The sequence below is a fragment of the Bacillus rossius genome, chromosome 10 (genome assembly GCF_032445375.1).
Source record: "Bacillus rossius redtenbacheri isolate Brsri chromosome 10, Brsri_v3, whole genome shotgun sequence".
NCBI classification, from domain to species: domain Eukaryota; kingdom Metazoa; phylum Arthropoda; class Insecta; order Phasmatodea; family Bacillidae; genus Bacillus; species Bacillus rossius.
The window spans coordinates 30,970,397-30,992,191 of record NC_086337.1 but is presented as its reverse complement, the minus strand read 5'-3'; the positions used below and the strand labels follow the sequence as shown (position 1 = coordinate 30,992,191).

General features: G+C 37.2%; 1 protein-coding gene across 1 annotated transcript in view; it reads right to left on the bottom strand.

The window, feature by feature from the left end:
* LOC134536311 (serine proteinase stubble-like) overlaps positions 1 to 13,355 on the bottom strand; it is an 88,517-nt gene extending 75,162 nt beyond the window's left edge. Inside the window, exon 1 of the mRNA XM_063376063.1 lies at positions 13,266 to 13,355. Within this exon, the coding sequence (XP_063232133.1) occupies positions 13,266 to 13,326 (61 nt within the window). The 5' untranslated portion in view covers positions 13,327 to 13,355. The remainder of the gene's footprint in view (positions 1 to 13,265) is intronic.
* Positions 13,356 to 21,795: the final 8,440 nt, after the last annotated feature.

Below are 21,795 nucleotides of genomic sequence, written 5' to 3'. Positions count from 1 at the left end.
TTCACCCCAACCATTTTGCGGTTGAAACTTCCGGGGCATAATTTTTTTGAGTTTTTTTATTTATATCAAGCCAGGATTTTTTTTTTGTGTATGAACTCATGAAACCGCGCTGTACCGGTTTAATAACGTCGAGTGCATGTTTTTTTTTCCTTGTATCATGCAGACCGTTAAACTGAAGGGTGTACGTAATTCGCAACTTATTTGTCTACATTCCAACACCAAAATAAAAGTTGGACGTGATATAATCGATACGATGTCACCAATAGTGCTTTTTCATTATATGTCTACTCTTTGTCCTTCAGAATGTCCTTTATTTCACAAATTAATAACTCGCCAAAAAATTTTCCTTCTCGTGCCCAGGACGGTGTGTTGTGTTTCGTCTTTTCCTCAAAATTACGGAAGGCTTTGTGAAAACACTGCAGAGCCGTCATGTCTAACCCACCCGTGGCCATAATTATAAACTCAAAACCAGCTTCTAACAGACATTTGCGTTTGCAACCATTATATACGTACAGGAAATTTAAAACGATGCATAGCGTTTTGTACATAAATTTTTATTAAAAAGATGTAAGGCCTAGAAAGAAAATAATCAAACAATATAACAACACTTGTACTAATATTTAATAAATTATCTTGAGTCTGACAAAAGTAAAATATTAAAATTTTATTTTAAAAAAATCTAAATATGTTAGTGAGAATAACGATTGAAGGGGGAAAAAATATAAATGTTAACCGTTAATTTTTAAAACAGAAATTATAGCAACCTTAATTATTTTCTGAATTATAAAATACAGTTTTTAATTTTTTTACATAATTCTAACCTAACTTAGCCTTTTAAATCACAACTTTAAACATGATATGTGCATTAGACTGTACATAGCTAAAAATGACAATAAAATTACAAATATCTGGTAGAAGAAAACGAACCTTATCCAAATAGGTACATAAAATAACATTTATTTATTTACTGAATGCAGTTCTTTAGCGTGTGGCGAAAAAAACCAATAGCAGCGAATTAATGCAGCATTTGAATATATCAAGTATACAGTTTGAGTAGTTGCTAATCTCCGAAACAAGGGTAGAATCCATTCCAGCTTAACTCAACGCTTTCAAAATCATCCGTGCAAAAAAAAACACTGCCCGTAACATTTGTGATCCTATAGAAGGGGTTTGGAGGCGATCGTTTCCCCACTCATTTTTCCATTAGCCCTTAGAAATAAAAATAAACAAATAGAGAGATAAAGAAATATCTAATTCAGAATGCACCTGACCTTTTAAGTCAGATAATTAAAAAAAAAAACGAATTTTTAACATTTGTAATGCTTCTGTTTGAAAATGGCTTTTATAGACGTCAGAAATGCGTTAAAATAGCACTTCAGTTTTTCTAAAAATAAACCTCCCTATTTAACAGGGAAATATTACATAGCACATAAAACCCTCCAGCCTTTACATTCCCCTCCCCCTCCAACCCCTTCGCTTCAAAATTCGAACCTGAATTCACCACTAGTCCATAAGAACGTAGCTGAGGTGACAAAGAACAATCGAGGTACCGTATTTCAAGCCAGGTATCAAGGTCGACGGAAGGATAGTGAAAGTAGATCCTGAGAAGGGCTCATAATCAGGTTCGTCAGTGGGATTGTCATGGCTATAGAGCATCCCACTCTTAGATTGCAGTGTGGAAGTAAATGGGCGCATTCTCTCTCTCTCTAACACACGCCGATTGCCGTTAGCACTGTCCTTGTTTCTTCGTGCGTTGTTGCCAAGTATCAAACGAAATTTAAAATTTTAATTTTTGGACCAAGCTTTTTTTCATATTGTATAGAATCAAAATACGCATCAGGCAATGCTTATTTTGAATACTTAACAATATTTTAAGTGTCCGAAAAAATTAAAAAACATAACTTATTCGCTGCGAACTGTTTTGAAGTATTCCGATATGTTTCACATCAAAAAAAGAAAACCTACTTGTGTATTTCATTCAGATTTTTTTTTATTAGTAAATTAATGCCTTAGGACGCCACAGAACAAATGTTAAGACAAAAACTGTTCAGGTTTCAATTAAATAATTTTTTAAATATATTGAAATGCATTTTCTCACAACCTGACACATCAAAAAGTTGACCCGCGGAAAACGTTTTTTATGTTAAAGATAGATGGGGGAGGAAAGCGAGAAAAATGTTCACAATCAATTGAATTAGTTTTTAAAAGCAGCCCCATCTCAATTGCTTCTACAGTTTCCGTGGAAATAGCTGTTAAAGATGTGGCTTATCAGTACAAGAGCGCGCGCTGCCGTCGTAAGAGGAAACAGGGTCGTGTGTTTAGATAAGTGGGGTTCTGTCCTACAAGCAATTTCAAATACATGGCTTCCTTAGTCAACAAAAAATATTATAATCGATTCTTGAACATAATATGTAAAATGTATGAAATAAATACGAAGGAATTCAATAGCGATCATGGTACAAAATTTTGAATTATTTTTCTATCCTTCTCAACACCAAGCATCTTATCAAACATTGTTTTAGACAAAGTTTTGGAAAATAATTATGATATTATTACAAACAATTTAAACAGATTTTATAAGGTGTTTACTAAGGCAGTTACGTTTTTTTGTCCGGTGAAAATTTTTTTCGAACCCATGCAGTTATGGCTGGTCGTATCAAAAATGTATTTAGAAAACATTTTTCGGCATTAGGTAATCCGAGTTATCATACGTTAAAACGGATTCGATATTATTCATATTATGGGAGTTGTTGTGATTTTTCTGTTTTTCAAAAAATCTTCCCCATTTCGAACCAATTGTTCGGATTTTTCCCATAACTTACTCGACCGAGAATTTCCATTACCGTATTTTATTTATAATTTTGGACATGACTTGTCCAAAAATACGGCATTTATCGGGCCCATGAAAATGTGATATATATAATTATATATATATATATATATATATATATATATATATATATATATATATATATATATATATATGGGATTTTTAGAACAGAAAAGAAAACTATAAGAAATTTTCGTCTACAATAGGTAGTTTTTATTTGAAATTTACGTAAAAGTGGCATTATTACAAATTTATATGTGTAATAGTATAAAATATTATAAATTACGATATGATATCTTAAAATGCTTCTTGTTCGATCCAAATTACAAAGACACGCATCTCCTGAAATTCGTAATGTGTTAGAGATTTGGCAACAGCGCGCGCCATAAGCCGTGTACTGCAATCTAAGAGTGGGACGGGCTATAGCCGGGGAAAGGGGGTGTTTTTATCCCTGGGACCCATTCATCAGAAGATTTTTTCAGTGCTTGTGTTCAACCTGATAGGATGAAAATTACAACTCTCTTCTTGCTAGTAGAATTAATTTATTGTATTCTTTACAAGTTATCATTTAAACACCGATTGCGTTTACAGTTAATTCCATGGTAACGTTTACAGTCCTTAATATATAAATGGTTTTTAAAGTTTGGGGTTTGAAAAGTAATGGGGAGGGCGCCCGACAAATTTATTGGCCCACGGGCCCTTTGTGGTGTGCATTGATGTTCATTTAAGCTTTAATGAGCTGCTGGCAAAGTCCCGATATTCCGTGGGTGAGCACCGAGACGTAACTCTTAGTGCAGCGAGGGCTGAAGGGCAGATCCCAACCCAATTTTGTACGACTCAGTCCATAACCAATGCCTCAGTTCGTGAGTGGTTCGGTGTCCACTTTAATCGCAGACAAAAAAACCGCGTTTAACCTCTCGGCAAAAAGAAAATAATAAGGTGAGATTGTAAACTCCTGCCTTCACATTTGTACCTTCACACTTTTCAATTAAGTTGTTTACAAAGAATTCACAAGCCCTTAGATACCACATTAAAAAAAAATCTCGGATAATTTGAATAATTCTTAACTGTAGAAGATGAAAAATCTTCGAAAGTTAAGTTTGGCAGTATGCAGAATCCTGCTTAATTGAATAAATTTCGCAAGTGGTAAACGTGTCGGACGTTGCTTTCAGCAAGTTGTTTTTCCCCGGTAGAACCGTCTACCTCCACCCATTCATTCCACCCATTCTCCATTTCCATCTCATCGCCCCTGGTCGTATCTTAAGACCTTGACATTAAGCCCAAATTAAATCATTCATTGAATTTGCATAAACGTATGAAGTATTATGCTTCAGTTTATGTTTTGTTGTGAAATATTTCTCAACACACTTACACTTTATCGGTAACTCAAGGGCCTTTTTTTTTTTTTGCGAGAAAACCACATTTTGTTTTTAAATAAAGGTAAATTTCTTGTGGGTATGCAGCCAGTTTAACAGTGATGTAAGGCGGTTTGACTGCAGTTACATTCTTAGCTGAAAACAATAAAGAAATTGTACTGATGCTGCAGAACACGTCAAGAAAATAATTTAAAAAAAATCATCTGTTTGGATGTGGCACAAAAATTCACCGCACGCAATATTGAACACAATGACGCTTTTTCAACACCGTGGACTGTCTCTGCCGAAATTTGATTAGAACGTAGTGCTGTTCCTAAGACTCGTGATGAAGATGAGACGCATTCGCTGTGGAGTTACTATGAAATGTTCGCTGTGTAATTTTTAAGTTACTGTGAAATGTTCGCATTGGACCTTTTAAGTGACTATGAAATGTTCGCTGTGTAATTTTTAAGTTACTATGAAATGTTCGCATTGGACCTTTTAAGTGACTATGAAATGTTCGCTGTGTAATTTTTAAGTTACTGTGAAATGTTCGCTGTGGACATTTCAAGTGACTATGAAATGTTCGCTGTGTAATTTTTAAATTACTATGAAATGTTCGCTGTGGACATTTCAAGTGACTATGACATGTTCGCTGTGTAATTTTTAAGTTACTGTGAAATGTTCGCTGTGGACATTTCAAGTGACTATGACATGTTCGCTGTGTAATTTTTAAGTGACTATGAAATGTTCGCTGTGGACATTTCAAGTGACTATGAAATGTTCGCTGTGTAATTTTTAAGTTACTATGAAATGTTCGCATTGGACCTTTTAAGTGACTATGAAATGTTCGCTGTGTAATTTTTAAGTTACTGTGAAATGTTCGCTGTGGACATTTCAAGTGACTATGAAATGTTCGCTGTGTAATTTTTAAATTACTATGAAATGTTCGCTGTGGACATTTCAAGTGACTATGACATGTTCGCTGTGTAATTTTTAAGTTACTATGAAATGTTCGCTGTGGACATTTTAAGTGACTATGAAATGTTCGCTGTGTAATTTTTAAGTTACTATGAAATGTTCGCTGTGGACATTTAGAGTGACTATGAAATGTCCGCTATGGACAATGACATTTTCGCTGTAGTCTATTTAAGTGGAGTATGAAATGTTCGATGTGTACTATGAAATGTTTGCTGAGGAAAATTAAAGTAGACTATGGCACGTTCGCTGTGGAATATAGAATTTTTGCTGTGGATTATGAAAGTGGACTACAAAATTTTTGCTGTGGAGTATGAAAGTGAACTTTAAAATTTTCGCTGTGGATTATTAAAGTGGACGCGTCGGGAGCGCAACGTGAGAAATTTTAAGGTGGGGTCTCTTACGACATGTTGTTTTTATTATTTATTTTATAGTCTTTACTAATAGTTTAAGGGCTAGTTCTGCAAATTTAACACTATACTTCTCTTACATTTTTGTCGTTCTGCCACAAATTTCTACAGTATCTTATGGCCTCACTTACTAAAAGACACAAATAACCTATAAAAAGTTTATATGTATATATATATATTATTTCTAGGTTAGGTGTTATTACAAGACAGATTTTTTTTACGGCGACATATAATTTTTTTATCTCTAAATAACGGACGTGACAGCCTGGTCGTTTATCTGAAACGCTCCCCAGTCGTACGGGCGCGATTAACCGGTCGTAAATAACAAGGGATTACACTACCAGCGGCCCTTTGTGAGCCGCGTCTCTGACTGATTGGCTGGGGGCGCGGCCGGCGAAGATGTAAGACAAACCCATCCGTCGTCGACGACCAGGCAGGGGTGGGGGGGTCCTCGGACGGCTGCAGATGCAACAGCGAAGCAGCTCCCGACGACGGCGTTTGAGGCGTCGCGTCGGACCACGCGCGCCCCCGTCGGACGCCTTACCAACGAGCCCGGAACCAGAAACACCATACGCCGCTGTGAGGCGGACAGGCTAATAACGCGGCGCATTATGCCCCACTATTCGCTAATCTTGCGATAAATCTTGACACCGGGAGCCAGTGCGCTGTGCGACTAGTACAGCTAGTGGCGTAGCCAGGATTTGTGTATGGGGGGTGTTAAGAAGCATGCGCCCCCCCCCCCCCACCCGTATTAAAGAGGGGGGTCCGGGGGTCCTCCCTCGGGAAAATTAGGATTTTAAGGTGTAAAATAGAGCTATTTAAGCAGTTTTCGGTACTTAAATTTAAATATTGTAATGGTAAAATTTTTATTAATTTTTAATATGAAATTTGTTTGAGTGATGAATAAGAAATTTAATTAAAGATTTGGTGCTAAGGGGGGGGGGGGGGTTGAAACCCCCCCCCCCCCCCCCCCCCCCCGTGGCTACGCCCCTGAGTACAGCCGCCTTACAGGGTTGTCGTGAGGGAGAGGGAGATATATAGGCGCTGGTCCTGTTATCGCTATTCACTGGCGGCTAACTTTTTCGAAGAAGGCATCGAGAAGCTTGCTTTACGATATGGCAGATGCCTCGATTATTTGGGCGATTATGTAGAGAGAAAAAATAAGTACAACCCTGTTGAACGTTTGGTAGTAATTTTTTTTTAAGTTATGTCAATTTGCACTTTATTTATAGCACATCGGAGGTTGAAAAAAAAAAAAACAGCCTCTGTACAACCCTCTAGCCATTGCCCTTTCATGACATGTGTGCTTTCGTGCCAAGTTATTGTGTGTGTTGTACTGACAGTATACATGCGCCTGAAAGAAACTCGATTAATCGAGAAGCACAGACAATTAAAGAATGTATTTACTCTCAGCTAGTCTCGAAATCTTTTCGCGAAAAATACATGCTCTTGGGTATAAGCATTTGAATTTTTATCCTATCGCGAAAATGAAAGGCAAATTTTTTCCGGCCTCTAGTAATCGGCGGCGGTCTGCAATAAAAACCCATGGCTCTATCTGGACAAAAATAATCGTCGGTTTCATTTCACATTAGGCTAAATTTCGAATACTAACACGAGCGCTATTCGTAAAGGAAGCTCTGTTTGGTCATTAAATAAATAAATTAATTAATTCATGTGGAAATATTTTAATGATAGTTTCAGTTAATACAGACTTTACTTTTTCACATAATCGCCATTCAGTTCCAAGCACTTTTCGCACAGCTGCACCAGTATTTTTTAACCCCTCTGCATAGAAGTTCGCCACCTGGAAATTAAATCAGTTGAAATTAGTAAATTCGTAATTTTGTAATTTTTGCTGTAATTGTTGATCCACGTTTCATTAAATCAAGTGAATTGACACCCTTTTCGTCACCAAAAAAAAACTGGAAACCATAATTTTTCTACTAGAGCACAGAGATTGCTTAAACGTTTTCCGTTGTTTACTGAGCGTCTGTACTTAGGCTACACGCATTGCGTATTCGAAGTCCGTGATGCCTATGGCCGAGGCGTCCGTTCCATTTCCAGGGCGTGAACTTCTATGGAGAGCGGTTAAGGAAACTGGTGTAGCCTTACGAAACGTGCTTGGAACTAAATGGCGATTATGTGAAAATGTGTAGTAAACTAAAACTGCCAATAAAAATGTTTTTCTCTCGAGTTTATATATATTTTTAATGACCAAACGGAGCTTTCTTTTCGAATAAATAGCCTTCGTGCCACGGTGTTGCTACTCTGATATTGTCTAAAGATTCATCTGGAGGACTCTGGGCCAGAATGAGACCCCCAACCAGAAAAGTACCGAACCACGAGGCTACCCAGTTGAGACGTCTCACGAGTTCAGCAGCCGATGAGCCGGGTACGTTCGCCCAAGTGTGCAGAGCACTGTGGATTCCACCCCAGAAGTCAGTCCCTTGTTGGGTCAGGCCAATCAGGACTTGCTTGCTCCCGCACCGCAATTATTGTTGTGATTCGTGTGCCGACGGAAAAAAAAAAATCTCAACCAATCACGATTATCTGTCGATGCTACAAATGTTTAGCACAGAACCAGTCTTAAAAAGAAAAATACTGCGAGCGAATCTGTCAGTAGTCGCCAGTGATGTGGAAACAACTAACCTCGCAACGAACACATTCACGTGTTTTCATGTTGCAAATACACTTATAATATGGAACTTGGACAGTAAATTTAACGTATAATTCCTTTAACTAATGCCGAGCGTGATAAATATACGCAAATTGTTTTTTTCAACCGAATTTCTGGACGCGAATTACTCGTTGTTTCTGCCCCCCGCCGCTATAATTCGGTGCTGGTGCAGCTACGTCGACTATCAAATCATTCGATTTGCAAAACGAAATTTTAAACTACATAATGAAACGGCTCCGATAAACAAGCTCACTGAATGAGCTTGAGTTTGTCTAGGATAGTTGACACATCCGGAATTATCGTAGCTCTACTGATTAAGTTATTACCAGAGGATTTAAATTTATCATTAATATTCAGAGACAGGCTGGAATGCATAACACTGTTTGTTTAAAAGACGTCACCTTTGGATCATCGGTAGTTCCACTCGCCGTGAAGAGTAAGAAACTAATAATAACACAATAAATACATACGTACTGGAAAAATTCACGGGTTCAGTGACCCTCAGATTAGATTCCACAATCCTCTACATCCGCAAGCAAACGTCACCTGTTCATTGGCTATTGACTGTGAGGCGTCTCAACTGGGTAACTCGCGATTCGATACTTCTTTGATTGTTGGTCTCTAAATGGTCAAGGGTCTTCCAGTTTAACAGTCAACCAATAGCAAAAGCCGCACAAAGTTATAATTATTTAAATATCATATCACGAATTGAATCCGCAAATTATCCCGGCCCAAAACTATCATCCAATCATATTTTATCCTCCTGGAACTTGAATTTGGCAGCGACCAATAAACAACATACCTCGACTTATTTAGGTATAAGTGTGTGAATAATGTTTCTTCCATGTGCTAGAAAACCATGCGAATTCAGCACATTTACACACTGTAATTTTTTTGGTAAATGAAACAGTAATATTCATGTAAAATTACAGATATTTGTATTTTGTACATTTACATGAAAACAACTGTATCACTACAAAATAGTATTCACAGTAATACTGGGTTTGGATTTTTACCCGGGTATTTATGCTTTGTGTTGTTTCAGTATCATCAATTGTTCGAGTTATTGATAAACCGCTCCTTGAATTGCTTTCCAGTATTAACTGCGCACATCAATTAGTATAATAAAACAAAATACAAGTCGAATTATTGAGGATCCGTTTATTTTATGCTTGATTGAAACACGAATGAAAATATAAAATTATGTGCCAATTTTCGTAAGAAATATTTAGTATTATCTCGATTAACATATTTTATATATGCAAAAATAACCATAGATATGTGTTGTACACATTTGCAATATCTTTCTCGTGGTCTTACAAACTATTTTTGAAAACCGGTTTCCAACGGAATCTTTTGTACAGACATTTTTTTTCCGGGTAGCGATAACACAGTTGGTGGCATCATTACGGCAATGTGTGACGTAGAACCCAAACATTTATTTGACTCTTTTTTTTTTTTGCGCTGGCGATTAGGAACGCGACCGCCGACCGCGTTACAGTTATCATTCGCGGCAACGACATCGCTCTCCCGTTCTCGGCGCGCGGGGGCGCGAAGTGGCTTTGCCGCCAATGACGGCGGGTCGGAGATTGAATACCGAGCTAATGCCAATCAATTAGTCGGCGGAGCCCGCGGGCCAGTGGCGATTGATCTCTCTCTCTCTCTCTCTCTCTCTCTCTCTCTCTCTCTCTCTCTCCCTTTCTTACTCGACAGCGGGTGGCGGCCAAGCTGGCGAGCGGGCTTCACATTAGTGCGTTCGCAACGACGGCAACACAACGGGAAGCACATTCATCCTGCTCTGCACCTTTCAGCCAGCTTTATTATCTCAAATACTCTAGAATAAACACTGTTTTAACTCTAGCCCACTTTTTTTGAAGTTATACTTCTAATGCGACTTCCAACAAGGTTGCGTTAAACGTTTAACGCTCCTGGGGAGGGGGAATAGAAAGAGAGAGAGCGAGAGTGAATGCTATTGTAAGGAACTAAGTAGAGAGTAAGAAAAAAATAAAGATCCTGACAGTTTGTAGTGTCGCCATATTTGTTTCAACTTTCAATACCCTTTTTGTATATTTCAATTTAAATTGCAGAAAAAAAGTCATGTTTCATAGACACATAAATAGTGAGTGTGTGTCATTTCTCTATGTACACGAGGTCTCGCCGCGTCAATTTTCTCCTTGGGGCGAACCCGTCCGCTTGATTAAATAAACAGCTTTTATCGTTGAATGATTTCATGATTTATTTCATGAAAATATGCTCTCATAAAAAAGTTAGTTTTATAGACATTCAATAGGTCTCTCTCTCTCTCTCTCTCTCTCTCTCTGAAAATCACTCTATGAATCATTACAAATTTATTTCCTTTATTTTTTTAGTTTGATTTAATACAATATGATTTCACTAAAAATCAATTTCTACCCCTTCCTATTTTCATTTCCACATTACGAAGTTTCACTTCTTCCGCGCGGAGCGACTCCACGCACTATTTTTGCATGCAATTAAAAACTATTTTTTAATGATGCCAAAAAGTCACTTAACACAAACGTCTTACTTATTAGGCATATATAAAGATAAACTATTAGTATTTGTTCATTGAACAAGATATAACAATTGAGAAAAGTAAATATGCGGTTATGATCTCAAATTAAAAAAAAAAAAAAACAACAACTGAGGAGTAGACAAACACAAGCAGCATTACGAGGATTCCGTATAGCATCACTGCTGCGCCATTTCTACCTCTCCCCTGCCGTCTCCTCTTCCGGCCGTTATTAACTCTTTCTCATCCTCCGTGCCGTTTTCCCATTCGACCGCTAGCGCATGCGTGTTGGAGTGGCGTCGCAGCTGACTCACTCTCTCCCTCTGCCGGTTCCCCCCACCACGTACCTAGATATTCCCCTCGTGCGATCAGAATTTTCGTAACGCTCGAAAATTGTTGCCCCCTCAGCAAAGAAGTTTCACTCTAAAATTAAATTATTTTGCGTATATATTACTTTGGTAACTATTTTTCAAAGTCACCATTGTTTAACAATTCGAAACCTACTTATATAAATAATTTGTTAAAGAACTAAAATACTTTGAATTTATAGTATATTCTAGTGACTGCTTCAGTACATAATAATTTCTCCGAGAGATGTTCATTTAAGGTTTTTTAATGATCAATTTCTCAGAATTAATTTAGAAATTTTAAGTCTAAATAACGTAAAAAATTATAAAAGAGGATGCTCATAACTGTTATCATGAGGTAACCAGAATAATTTATTTTAAATCAGCTCCGTACTCTATTAAGTTATACTAACGGGCGACCGTGACTGCGAATTATGCAACAAATACGGATATTATTAGTTTTGAATTTCGTGAAAATTTGTTACCGGAAAGTCTGCCAACAGCGTTTTAACTTTAATGTTAAATAATATGACGGGCAACAAATGCTATTAAATGCTTTAACAGTGTAGACATTACGTAAAGCTGATTAGAGGTTTGTGAAATATTATTTTGACGCCTGGTCATTAAGTAGAAATTTACAGCTCATTGCGTAACTTCTCGTCAAAATCAATACCGTTTTCATGAGTCAATCACGTAACAATAAAAAAAATTGAAATTATTTTTTTAAGGAACAAACGAAAGAAAACAAATCTTTGTGATGGACATATAAATAATTTTCCAAACTTTCTGGTAAGGTACTTGCCAAGTAATTGCGAACTGAGTTTTTTTTATTTTAAACTTTGATTTGAAATATGTATGCTAGAATGCATTATGTCAAATAACGATATAACTAGAAATTAATTAAATCATAACAAAATATATATAAATATATATAATTTTTGAAAATCCTTTTTGAAAAAATTTTTATCAAATAAAAATTATTACTAAGACACAAAATAGCCAGTACCACTGGTCTTAGTTTGCGTTTGTAATAATTTAGAGTGTATCCGCTGGTGTTTCTGAACTAAAACTTCCGTTTTTTTTGTCTAACTACCTGTCAGATAACCCATAAAAAAATCACTGAGTGGAGGTTAACACAAGCAGAAATGGTGTATTGCGTCGGCAGCGAATCTGAATCAGTCCCCCCTTTTTTTGCAGTTAAGAAAATAAATTCAACTTATTTAACTTATACTGTGGCAAGAGAACAAAGTTGTGAAGAGAAGAACACACTTAAAATAATTTCATTTCATGTCTCCTAAAAAAATAACATTAAAATAATTGCAAATTCATGTACTTACATTTTTCTACCGCAGATGAAACATTCTTGTAAACATGTCTATGGAATATTTAGCATTTGCAGGATCTTTACATATTTATTATGGATATTAAAATACTTTTGGAAATTAAATTAACTGCGTGGTCAAGACTTGAATAAATTTTGCGTAACTTAAATGTTGGCCATATTTTTTTTTTCCGGCGTGTTTCAACCATTCGTTGTCAATTTTACATAATAATGCAGTGTTTTCATTATTTGTTAAACTGAATAGAATTAGTGGAATTAGGCATTTCCCAAATGTTTTATTTTGGAAAAAAAAACTTTTCAAGATTTTTTTTACATAATTATCTGTTGAGTCGAAGTATGTCAAGTGAGAGAAGTTAAAAATTCATATAAAGAATAAAAATTATCAAACAAAATGTAATATTATAAAAGTTAGTAATGTTTATATCTTTAAAGAATTTATGTAAGCTCAGGTTTAATTCGTAGTCCCTAAAGTAATAAACATTAGTTGTGGTATGCTCATAAAATATATAACTTTTCCTGAGAGAGATTCATTTTACAGCTCTGGTATCTCATTACGAACCTGGGGCTGTAATGGAAGACTAAATTGCTCTCTCTCTCTAATGCTCTTGTAAGCACCAAAGGTGTGAGTTTTCCCATGAACCTTTTAAGAAGAACAAATTATGGCTCACCAGACTTCCAAAACTTCAACAGGAAATGACACACTTTTTGACTACAGGCAAGCAAGAAATCTAGTTCTACATTATAATTGGTGTGTTTTCCTTTACCATATTTATCCTTGATTGTTATTCTCACTTACGTTTCTTTACAGTAGCAATATATTCTGATGTTGCATACGGGCACAAACCATGTAGACGCATGAGAAACCTGCTAAAAAAGAAAAGAAAAAAAAATCAAATTTGGTTTGATTAAAATCACATAAAGTTATAAAAATTCACTATGGAACCTAACAAGCAATATATTTTTCCTTGTGCTTCATAATACAATGTAGGATTAGTTACGTCACACGAAAAGCAGTGAACTTCCATGTCGGCTTTTTTTTTTTTCGTGCTGCAATGTCCTTTGATGTTATTATTGAGCGCGAAAAGCAATAAAGGGTTGCTCCATATTAGTAATTTGACGTTAAATAATCTTAATTCTATTATCTAGAAAACACTTTGAAAATACTCGTTTAAGTGGTTTTTGACACTAGTGAGAATACACTTGACCTATAATTAAAGAAAATGACAGACATGTATGAATGTGAATGTTCAGTAGACTTTGTTATTTAAAAAGAAGATATAAACATAGTTTTTATACTAAAACTATTCCTTTTTCATCCAAGGCGCAGCAGCTTTACTTGGCAAGTGAAATGGGCGGGTGAATGCCGTGAGAAGTTTATGTATCATATGCGACAAATTTAAGTAAGAAATAAATTAGAACAAGAAATTTGACAATATTGTTAAACATGGGTCATCGAAACAAATTTCGATTTTTTTTTTGCGCTCAAAGACATATTTTTTTTCCTTCTGCGAATATTGGTGAACAACAAAGAGAGCGAGAGAAAGAGAGATGTAAAGAGAGCCCCTGCCTAATTTTTAACTCAAACTTTGACAGTCACTTAAAACTCCTTGCGAACACTATTACGTAGTGATACATTCCGTTTTCGTGTAAAATGTACAAATATGTGCAAATTTTTTACATCAAAATTTACGTTCCCGTTTACACAAAAAAATTTTGCAGTCTACAGTTTGCGACACTCCCTGTGGCGGTGTTGTCAGAGCGGCTATCACCAGCAGCATCCGGCGCGGATGCAGCCACGTGACTCGACCACCCAAACACCCTTCACCGAACACTTGACTCTCCGCGAGAAGTCATTACAGTGTTTGCTTTGCAGCTGTGCGGGATTAACCTCCTCCCCCCACCCCCCCCCCCCCAAAAAAAAAAAACACACGCTACGCTGCTCCGCGGGCGATCTCCGCTCATTTCCTCGTCCTGCATCATCGCTCCCGGGTCGCTCCACACAGGTACGCGTTATTCGCCAGCTCAGCAGTTCCTTCCGAGGGGGCCGGGCCAGTATCCTGGATGATTCTGCTTTTTTAACGTCTCGTGATGATTTTTCCACATTACTGGAAATAAATCTACATAATAATAAAAAGAAAATGTTAATTTTCGTTATAAATCTTAAAAAATCTCAGAAAGTTATTCACCGATTGCTTTGAAATTCTGACACAGTTACATTCGCGTGTTTTTCTATACCTATGTCACACCTTCGCCAGGTAAAAAGATAAATACATTATATATAGGTAAAATATATATATAAATAAGTATGTGTGTTCGTCTTCTGTTTTGTAAAAATAAAGATACATATAGGACGATATAGACACAGAGAGATAGAAATATAGAGGTATAGAGAGAGAGATATGTACAGAGTGACACAGAGTGATAAAGAGAGGGATATATATATATAGAGCTATAGAGAGAGATGTAGAGAGATATAGATAGAGAGGTAGATCGAGATATAGATAGAAGCCAAAATACATAGATATCTAGAAAGAGATAGAGTTATATGTAGAGATATGGATATATAGAGAGATAGAGAAAGAGATAGAGTTATTTACATATAGAGTGAAATATAGTGAGAATTATAGATGACAAATATACATACATAGATATGTGTACCTACTTCAAACAAATTAAAAAAAAAATTGAAAGAGGCATAGCAACGCTTGGCGGGAATTATCTAGTTCATAATATAAATATATTTAATTGTTAAAGTAGCATGTTCGTTCCGCCATATGCAACTATTTAGAGTCACGTATTAAATTCTGGAATAAAATTTTACACTCTTGGATGGTATAGCTTTACATGTGCCACTGCTTGTGGTTTTAAATACCCGTATGACAGCTCTCTCTCTCTCTCTCTCTCTCTCTCAGTTTTCCACATTCAACAGTCGAAAACCAGCTCAAAAGCAGGGGTTTAGTCTTTATTTCCAAGTCTTTTTAGCTTTTATCGGAGCTATTTCATTATAAAATTCAGTCTGCTAATTAAATTATTCAATAGTCAACGTAGCTTCTCTGGAAACGAAAGTCCAAAACTCAGTTCGCGAATATTTATTTTAAAGAATTTTCCACGTTAAATTTCGGGTCCGAGGTTTCGTAGTATTAAAGTGCAACGTGAGAACGCACGAATTTTTGCTCGTTTCCGAGGTTAAGAAGAACACATCTCGCTCACGTGTGAAGTTTTTATTTTGAAGTTATACTTCTTATGCGACTTCCAATAAGGTTGCGTTAAACGTTTAACGCTACCATGGAGAATTATTTGCATGCAATTAAAAACTATTTTTTAATGATGCCAAAGAAGTATAACTTCTCACGCGCGTACCTAAGTACACGCACTTTTTCTTTTCTTTTTTTTTTTTACAATTTATGACAGTTTTAAAACACATTGCCATATGATTTGCATACAACAAAAGTATTATTATTAACCTAAGGGTTGTTATAATTCTAACTTTTAAATTGTTCTCCCTTGATAGTAAACAAAGTCATTTACTAATAATTGTGTACATTGGCTAGATAGTATTTTTTTTTTATAATTTTTTGTCTCTGAGCTATTATTTTTTTATTTTCGCGCCTCGAAACTATCGCGATAGTAGCTGTTGCGAGAGCACGTCATCGCCGCCCGCCGAGAGTAGCCGCGGCGACTCATTACCCCCGGAGCCGCCTGCTCGTCGAACAGCGCGTAACGGTACACCTGCGAGACTGAATGGGCTCACCGGGCGTTTGCCGTGTGTTGCCCTTTCCCCCTTCCCTCCTTCACACCCTACCACCCCTCTTCGCAACCATAAACATAATTGACTATGCACTTACCCGAACGGTACATTCCGTTCAACAATAAAATAAAAAAACTGCGTCGCCACACAGGGAAGAAAAAAAATTTTCTGTACTTAACAAAAGATAGTTTGTAACACTACAAGTTGTAACATTGAACAACACATGCCTATGGTTTTATTTCTGAATACATTAAATACATGTTTCGAGTTAATATTCTTACGAAAATTTGTCATAATTTTATTTTATCGATGTATCATTCAAGAATAATTTTTTTTCAACTATAGTGAAAGTACTCAAATATTCAATAATTGTAAATTATTTCGTTTTATAATTCTTATTAATGTGAGCAATTAACACTGGAAAGCTTTACAGGGAACGGTTTATAAATAACTTTAACTATTTGGAGGTACTGGGACAACACAAAGCATATATGACCGCGTAAGAATCCGAACCCATCATTACTGCAAACACTAATAAACGAAATGTTCTTTATAGTTTCAGATAGCGGAATATTCGTCAAAACTACACCGTAATTCCGACTTACGAGTTATGTTTTTCGTTGCAAACAACGTAAACACACGTGAGAGAATGAATAGTATTTTTCTCTGTGGGTTTAACAAGTTTTTTTTTTTATGATTGGTTACTTTGCGAAGATCATTCTTATGGATTCATGATCGAAACAAGTGAGCTCAAAACCCGCAAATTTCTAATGATAGCGGTAAATTTACGAAGACCCGTGGATAATTTGTAACCAGCGTTTCTCTTTAAATTTAAGATGGAACTTTTTAAGAGTGTACTAGCGGCTTTTTTCTCGCTTCTGTCTAGATGAGAACAATAACGCTAAAGTACTACACATCCCAGTTATATCCAGCCACTCTGTTCTCTAACAGTTAACCTATTTGTCTTTCCTTACATAAAAACCATGGAGTAAGATGAACTGCTGAGGATAAAAGTGGCACAAGAGTAACACGTATGTTTGAGTGATGGGAGGGCACCTAGGCCTCATAAAGAAGGCCTGGCAACAGATGATAAACTGCTGTTCTTGTCACTACTCGCCGAGTACAAGCCCGGAGTGCGTGCCGAGTGATGGACTACGCGTCCGTGACGCAGCTTTGAAACCTACACAAACCGTTGAGATATTTGAAATGGTTTTTCTTCTGGCGTCCCAACATCTCTAGAAAAACCATAGCGGTCAAAACATTTTTTTTTCCCAAAAATAAAACTTATTTTACTTGGCCCGTTACGCTAGAAAAACTCATATATAATAAGTATTAATTTTAGTTATGGTTTTATATACTATCTGTTTATTTCCAGCCACAAGTTTTCATATTCAAGTTTTTTTTCTTCTATTTACAGAAAGAATTGCTTTTAAACAATATTAAATATGCAGACAAGAATGTGAGTAAATATTCGTGAAAATGTTGAAATTTGTGAAGTCAATATTTGTTTTTGCTAAATGAATGCGAAATACTGACTAACTAAATTTCATTTTATTTCATAACGCAAAACAAATTGTGATTAACACTCTCAGCTTTTTCAAAATTACTTTAGAATTATGAAAATATATACAAAACGATGAACCTTATTACCAAGCGAAAGAAACATTTAAGTTAAAATTAATTTTATTAAAAAAAGGTTAATGCACTAAAAATATTTTATAAACAATAACTAACGTAATCGATTTCAATGCACTCTGTTCAAAACAGATTAATGAATTCAAGCTAAAATAATTTAAGCAGCAAAAAAAATAATATATTTGTAAGTATTCAATAAATAACGGACTTGCGCCGTCCTGGTAAGAGGCGAGTGATCTGTCATATATAAATATATAATATTTGAGCCGTTGGTAGTACTCCATCACCTTTATGACTAACTGCTTTCGGTTTGACAGCGTTTTTGATATTGTCCGTATCTGTGACGTATTTAGACGAAACAATTTCACAACCGGGACTCAAACCCAGAACCCTTAGCATTGAAAGGCGGCGTGAATCCGACTGCGTTACGGAGGCAGTTTCCACTTAATGAGCGCGGCCCATCGTAGTCCCGCCCCTCGCGGGCTGCGACAGACCGAGAAGTGCCGAAGAACTGACACACTGTGTCGTAAGTCGGACAAGCAGTCAGGTTGGCCAGCCAGCTGCACAGTGCGACAAATGAAAGTAACTGTTTTTTAGAGTTTTCAACGAATAATTTATCCACCTCAAATAAATGAAAACATATGTTCCTAGTTCCAGACAGCTGTATAATCGTAGAAACTACCGCGCAGCCCGACTTCACACTGTTAAAAATGTTCACCTTAAATTTACGAAGAACGCTGGTAACAAATTATTCTGGTGGGGGGCGGGAGGAGGGGAGGGTCTTCGTAATTTACGGTTATCATCAAACGTTTTACGGGTACCGATTTCACTTGCATCGAACACGAATCCACAACAATTTATCTCGGCATAACAACAAAAGCATTCGAAAACTTTATAAGTCAACAGCAAGAACACCCTTCTGCATAACACTTCCCTGCTTACCTAGTTTAGAGCGGACTATGAAACCAGGAAGTTTGGAATACGGCACAGTTTCCACGAAGATACAGTTAAAAATTACGAACAACTTTTCGTTTATTTAAGGTAATTTATTCGCTTAAAAGTCCGTATATTTACTGTATTTTCTAACAGTGCACAGAGTTTTATGAGCTGTTGTAAACAGAGAGAAACCCACGCAGAATGAAGGATAATATTAAGTTGCAGAATAAATATATATAAAGATTTTTTTTTGTATCCCAATAAATAATCTTGTAAATTTGTTTTGAAATTAAGTAAAATTAGCATCCTTATGATCATGATTATCCGTAAATACACGAATATACCTGGCTGTTTGTAAGCAGCGTTCTTCGTAAATTTAAGGCTTGAACTCACACACCATGTTACTTAATAAAAATAATAATTGCATTGTTTTTGAGGGTGTTTTTTGTAAATTCATTACGACAGCTCTCTTAGATTTTATGTTTAATTCTCAAAAATTTCCAGACAGATATTTACTAAATATTGTTTAGTATTGGTGAAAGGTTACATAAGTGTTCAATATTACGCTCACTTGAGTGGATCTTTTACAGCTCGAGAACTTAACGTTAAAAAAATATCCAGTGAAAAATATGTCATGACCATCAACGGATGCAATTGGAATAATTTCGTAGTGAAAATAGCTTCGTCACAGTGGGGACGTGAAACTTAAAATAACTAACACTGCCTGTGTGACGCGATTCTTATAGCAGAGTCTCACACGCCATGTTAAATTCTTTTGACGTGACAACGTCTAATAAATCGATGAACGCCGGCTGCACGCACGAAAAAGTGTCCCGTTACGCACATTGTCCCACTACGCTGTGTCCCGTTACACTCATTGTATGCTTGCGCCGTATCTATCTCTCTTCCACTCGATTGGAACAACCATCGATTTGACTTTTTCGAGGCACATTAAACTTGAAACACTCCCATTCGTTTCCTAATTTTCCTATCATAGTCCTATACTTAACAGAATAACACAGATTGGAAGAAGTTAAATAGCAAACATGTATAAAAGTTATAGTTAAAATAATATGTTCGTTAAAGTAATAAACATATTTGAATTAATGAGTGCAAATAAAAGTAAATTTATCAATTAAATTGTAGATTTCATTTCACTCCTTCTTTGTATCCATACAAAATAGTGATAATTCAATAAAAATGATTGAATATTATTAATAAAAGTATGCAATCATTTCATCAATGTTTTGTTGTGACGTTATCATGTTAAACTATCGACACTATCGTCCGTAAACCGACTTTACAGACAACCAATTTTTTCTGTGATTTTTTTATTCTCTCGGCGTAGCTAACAATTAAGGCCCTTGCCTACCCGGGCACACACACGGCGTGCAGAGCTTCGGGAGGAAACAAGCGATTTGCAAACTGCTCGATTTATCCGAGTGGTGTCTCTTAACGAAAAATAATTTAAGAATACGCTGAGGACGAATGGGTGGTTCTGTTCCCGTATTACTTTTTTAAAAGGGGAAAAGGGATAAAACGCGTGTTTTCAGATTAATTTAAGTCATAAAATGTCCAGTAAATATTATTGAAAGCACCCAAGGGTCTTACATTACACCCTTATTATACCTGTATATTCATTCCTCCGCCACCTAATGTTATGGATACCACACACACATCACAACTGCTCTATGCACGACGAGAAGACTGCGCGCCAGTTCAGAACCCTATACCGCGCTAGAAACACCAGCGAGCGTCGCTGTTATCTTCCCGCCTCACTAACACAAATATACCCCTGACTAGGCGGACCCCTTAGGGGTTATTACTGTAAGTGTAGTATAACGGCGTAAAATATTGCGCAAGTGTTCCTAATAATTGTTATCACTAGCTCGAAAATTAAAGAAATTTTATGATACTGTTACGATTTACCTGCGGGGGTTCGTAAAGGATAGCCCAATTAATAGATTTTATTTCACACACACTTTTATTTATTACTACTACTTGTCACTTACAAATAATCTTCTAAATTGGCAAATAATTAACTACACTTAAAGAAATGCCAATTCCCCAGTCACTCGTTTCACACACCTCGCTGGGCCGCACTTCCGGCGCAACTCTGACCGCAGCACCCCTCGTGGGTCTCCGCCGCGGGACTCCGTCGCCGCACTCCGCCGCCGCCGTCACACCCTTCGCCGAGATCCCACACGACGCCTCACTCGGAACTTCACTCGGCTCCGCCGCGCCCGCGACTCTATCGCCCGGAAACTCCGCCGCGGGAAAACTCCCGACTCCACTGAACTTACTCACTCCCTGCCCTGGAACCTTCGTCCAAGGACTTCGCCACTCTGCCGCACCTGCGGCACTATCGCCCGGAAACTCCGCCGCGGGAGAACTCACTCAGTCACCGACTGACTCTCTGACTGCCCTGGAACCTTCGTCCAAGGACTTCGCCACTCTGCCGCACCCGCGGCACTATCGCCCGGAAACTCCGCAGCGGGAGAACTCCCCACTCACTGACTGACTGACTCGAAGGTCGGCCCAACCTCCTTAAATAGCCCTTGGGTTCCCGTCCAGAACAATCGGGCATGTCTCCGAGATATCTCGCGACCTTCGCCGTCGAAATGCCCAGAAACGCGTCGTGAGTCCTCGAAGGACGCGATGGCTGCTCTAAGAACGCCGATAAAGGCGTCTGAGTCATTTTATTCCGCAGTGCCGCCTCTTTTAAGTAACCCGATCTGAGGCAGGTGCGCGCTGCGACGGTCAGGATTTAGCGAGATAGTATGACACGAGATACCAGGGAGAGGATGCGGGTGGAAGGGGGCGCAGACAGGCCGAACGAGTGCGGCGATGCCATGCACTGCAGCCAAGCGCGATCGTAACAATACTTATAACTTTTGATAATATTTGTGACGAGAAGTGCAAGGGAGTTATGATATTAAATTTGCAGGAATAGCCCTTGACTAATAGTAATGACGAGAACATTTGAAAACAATTCAACATGGCATGT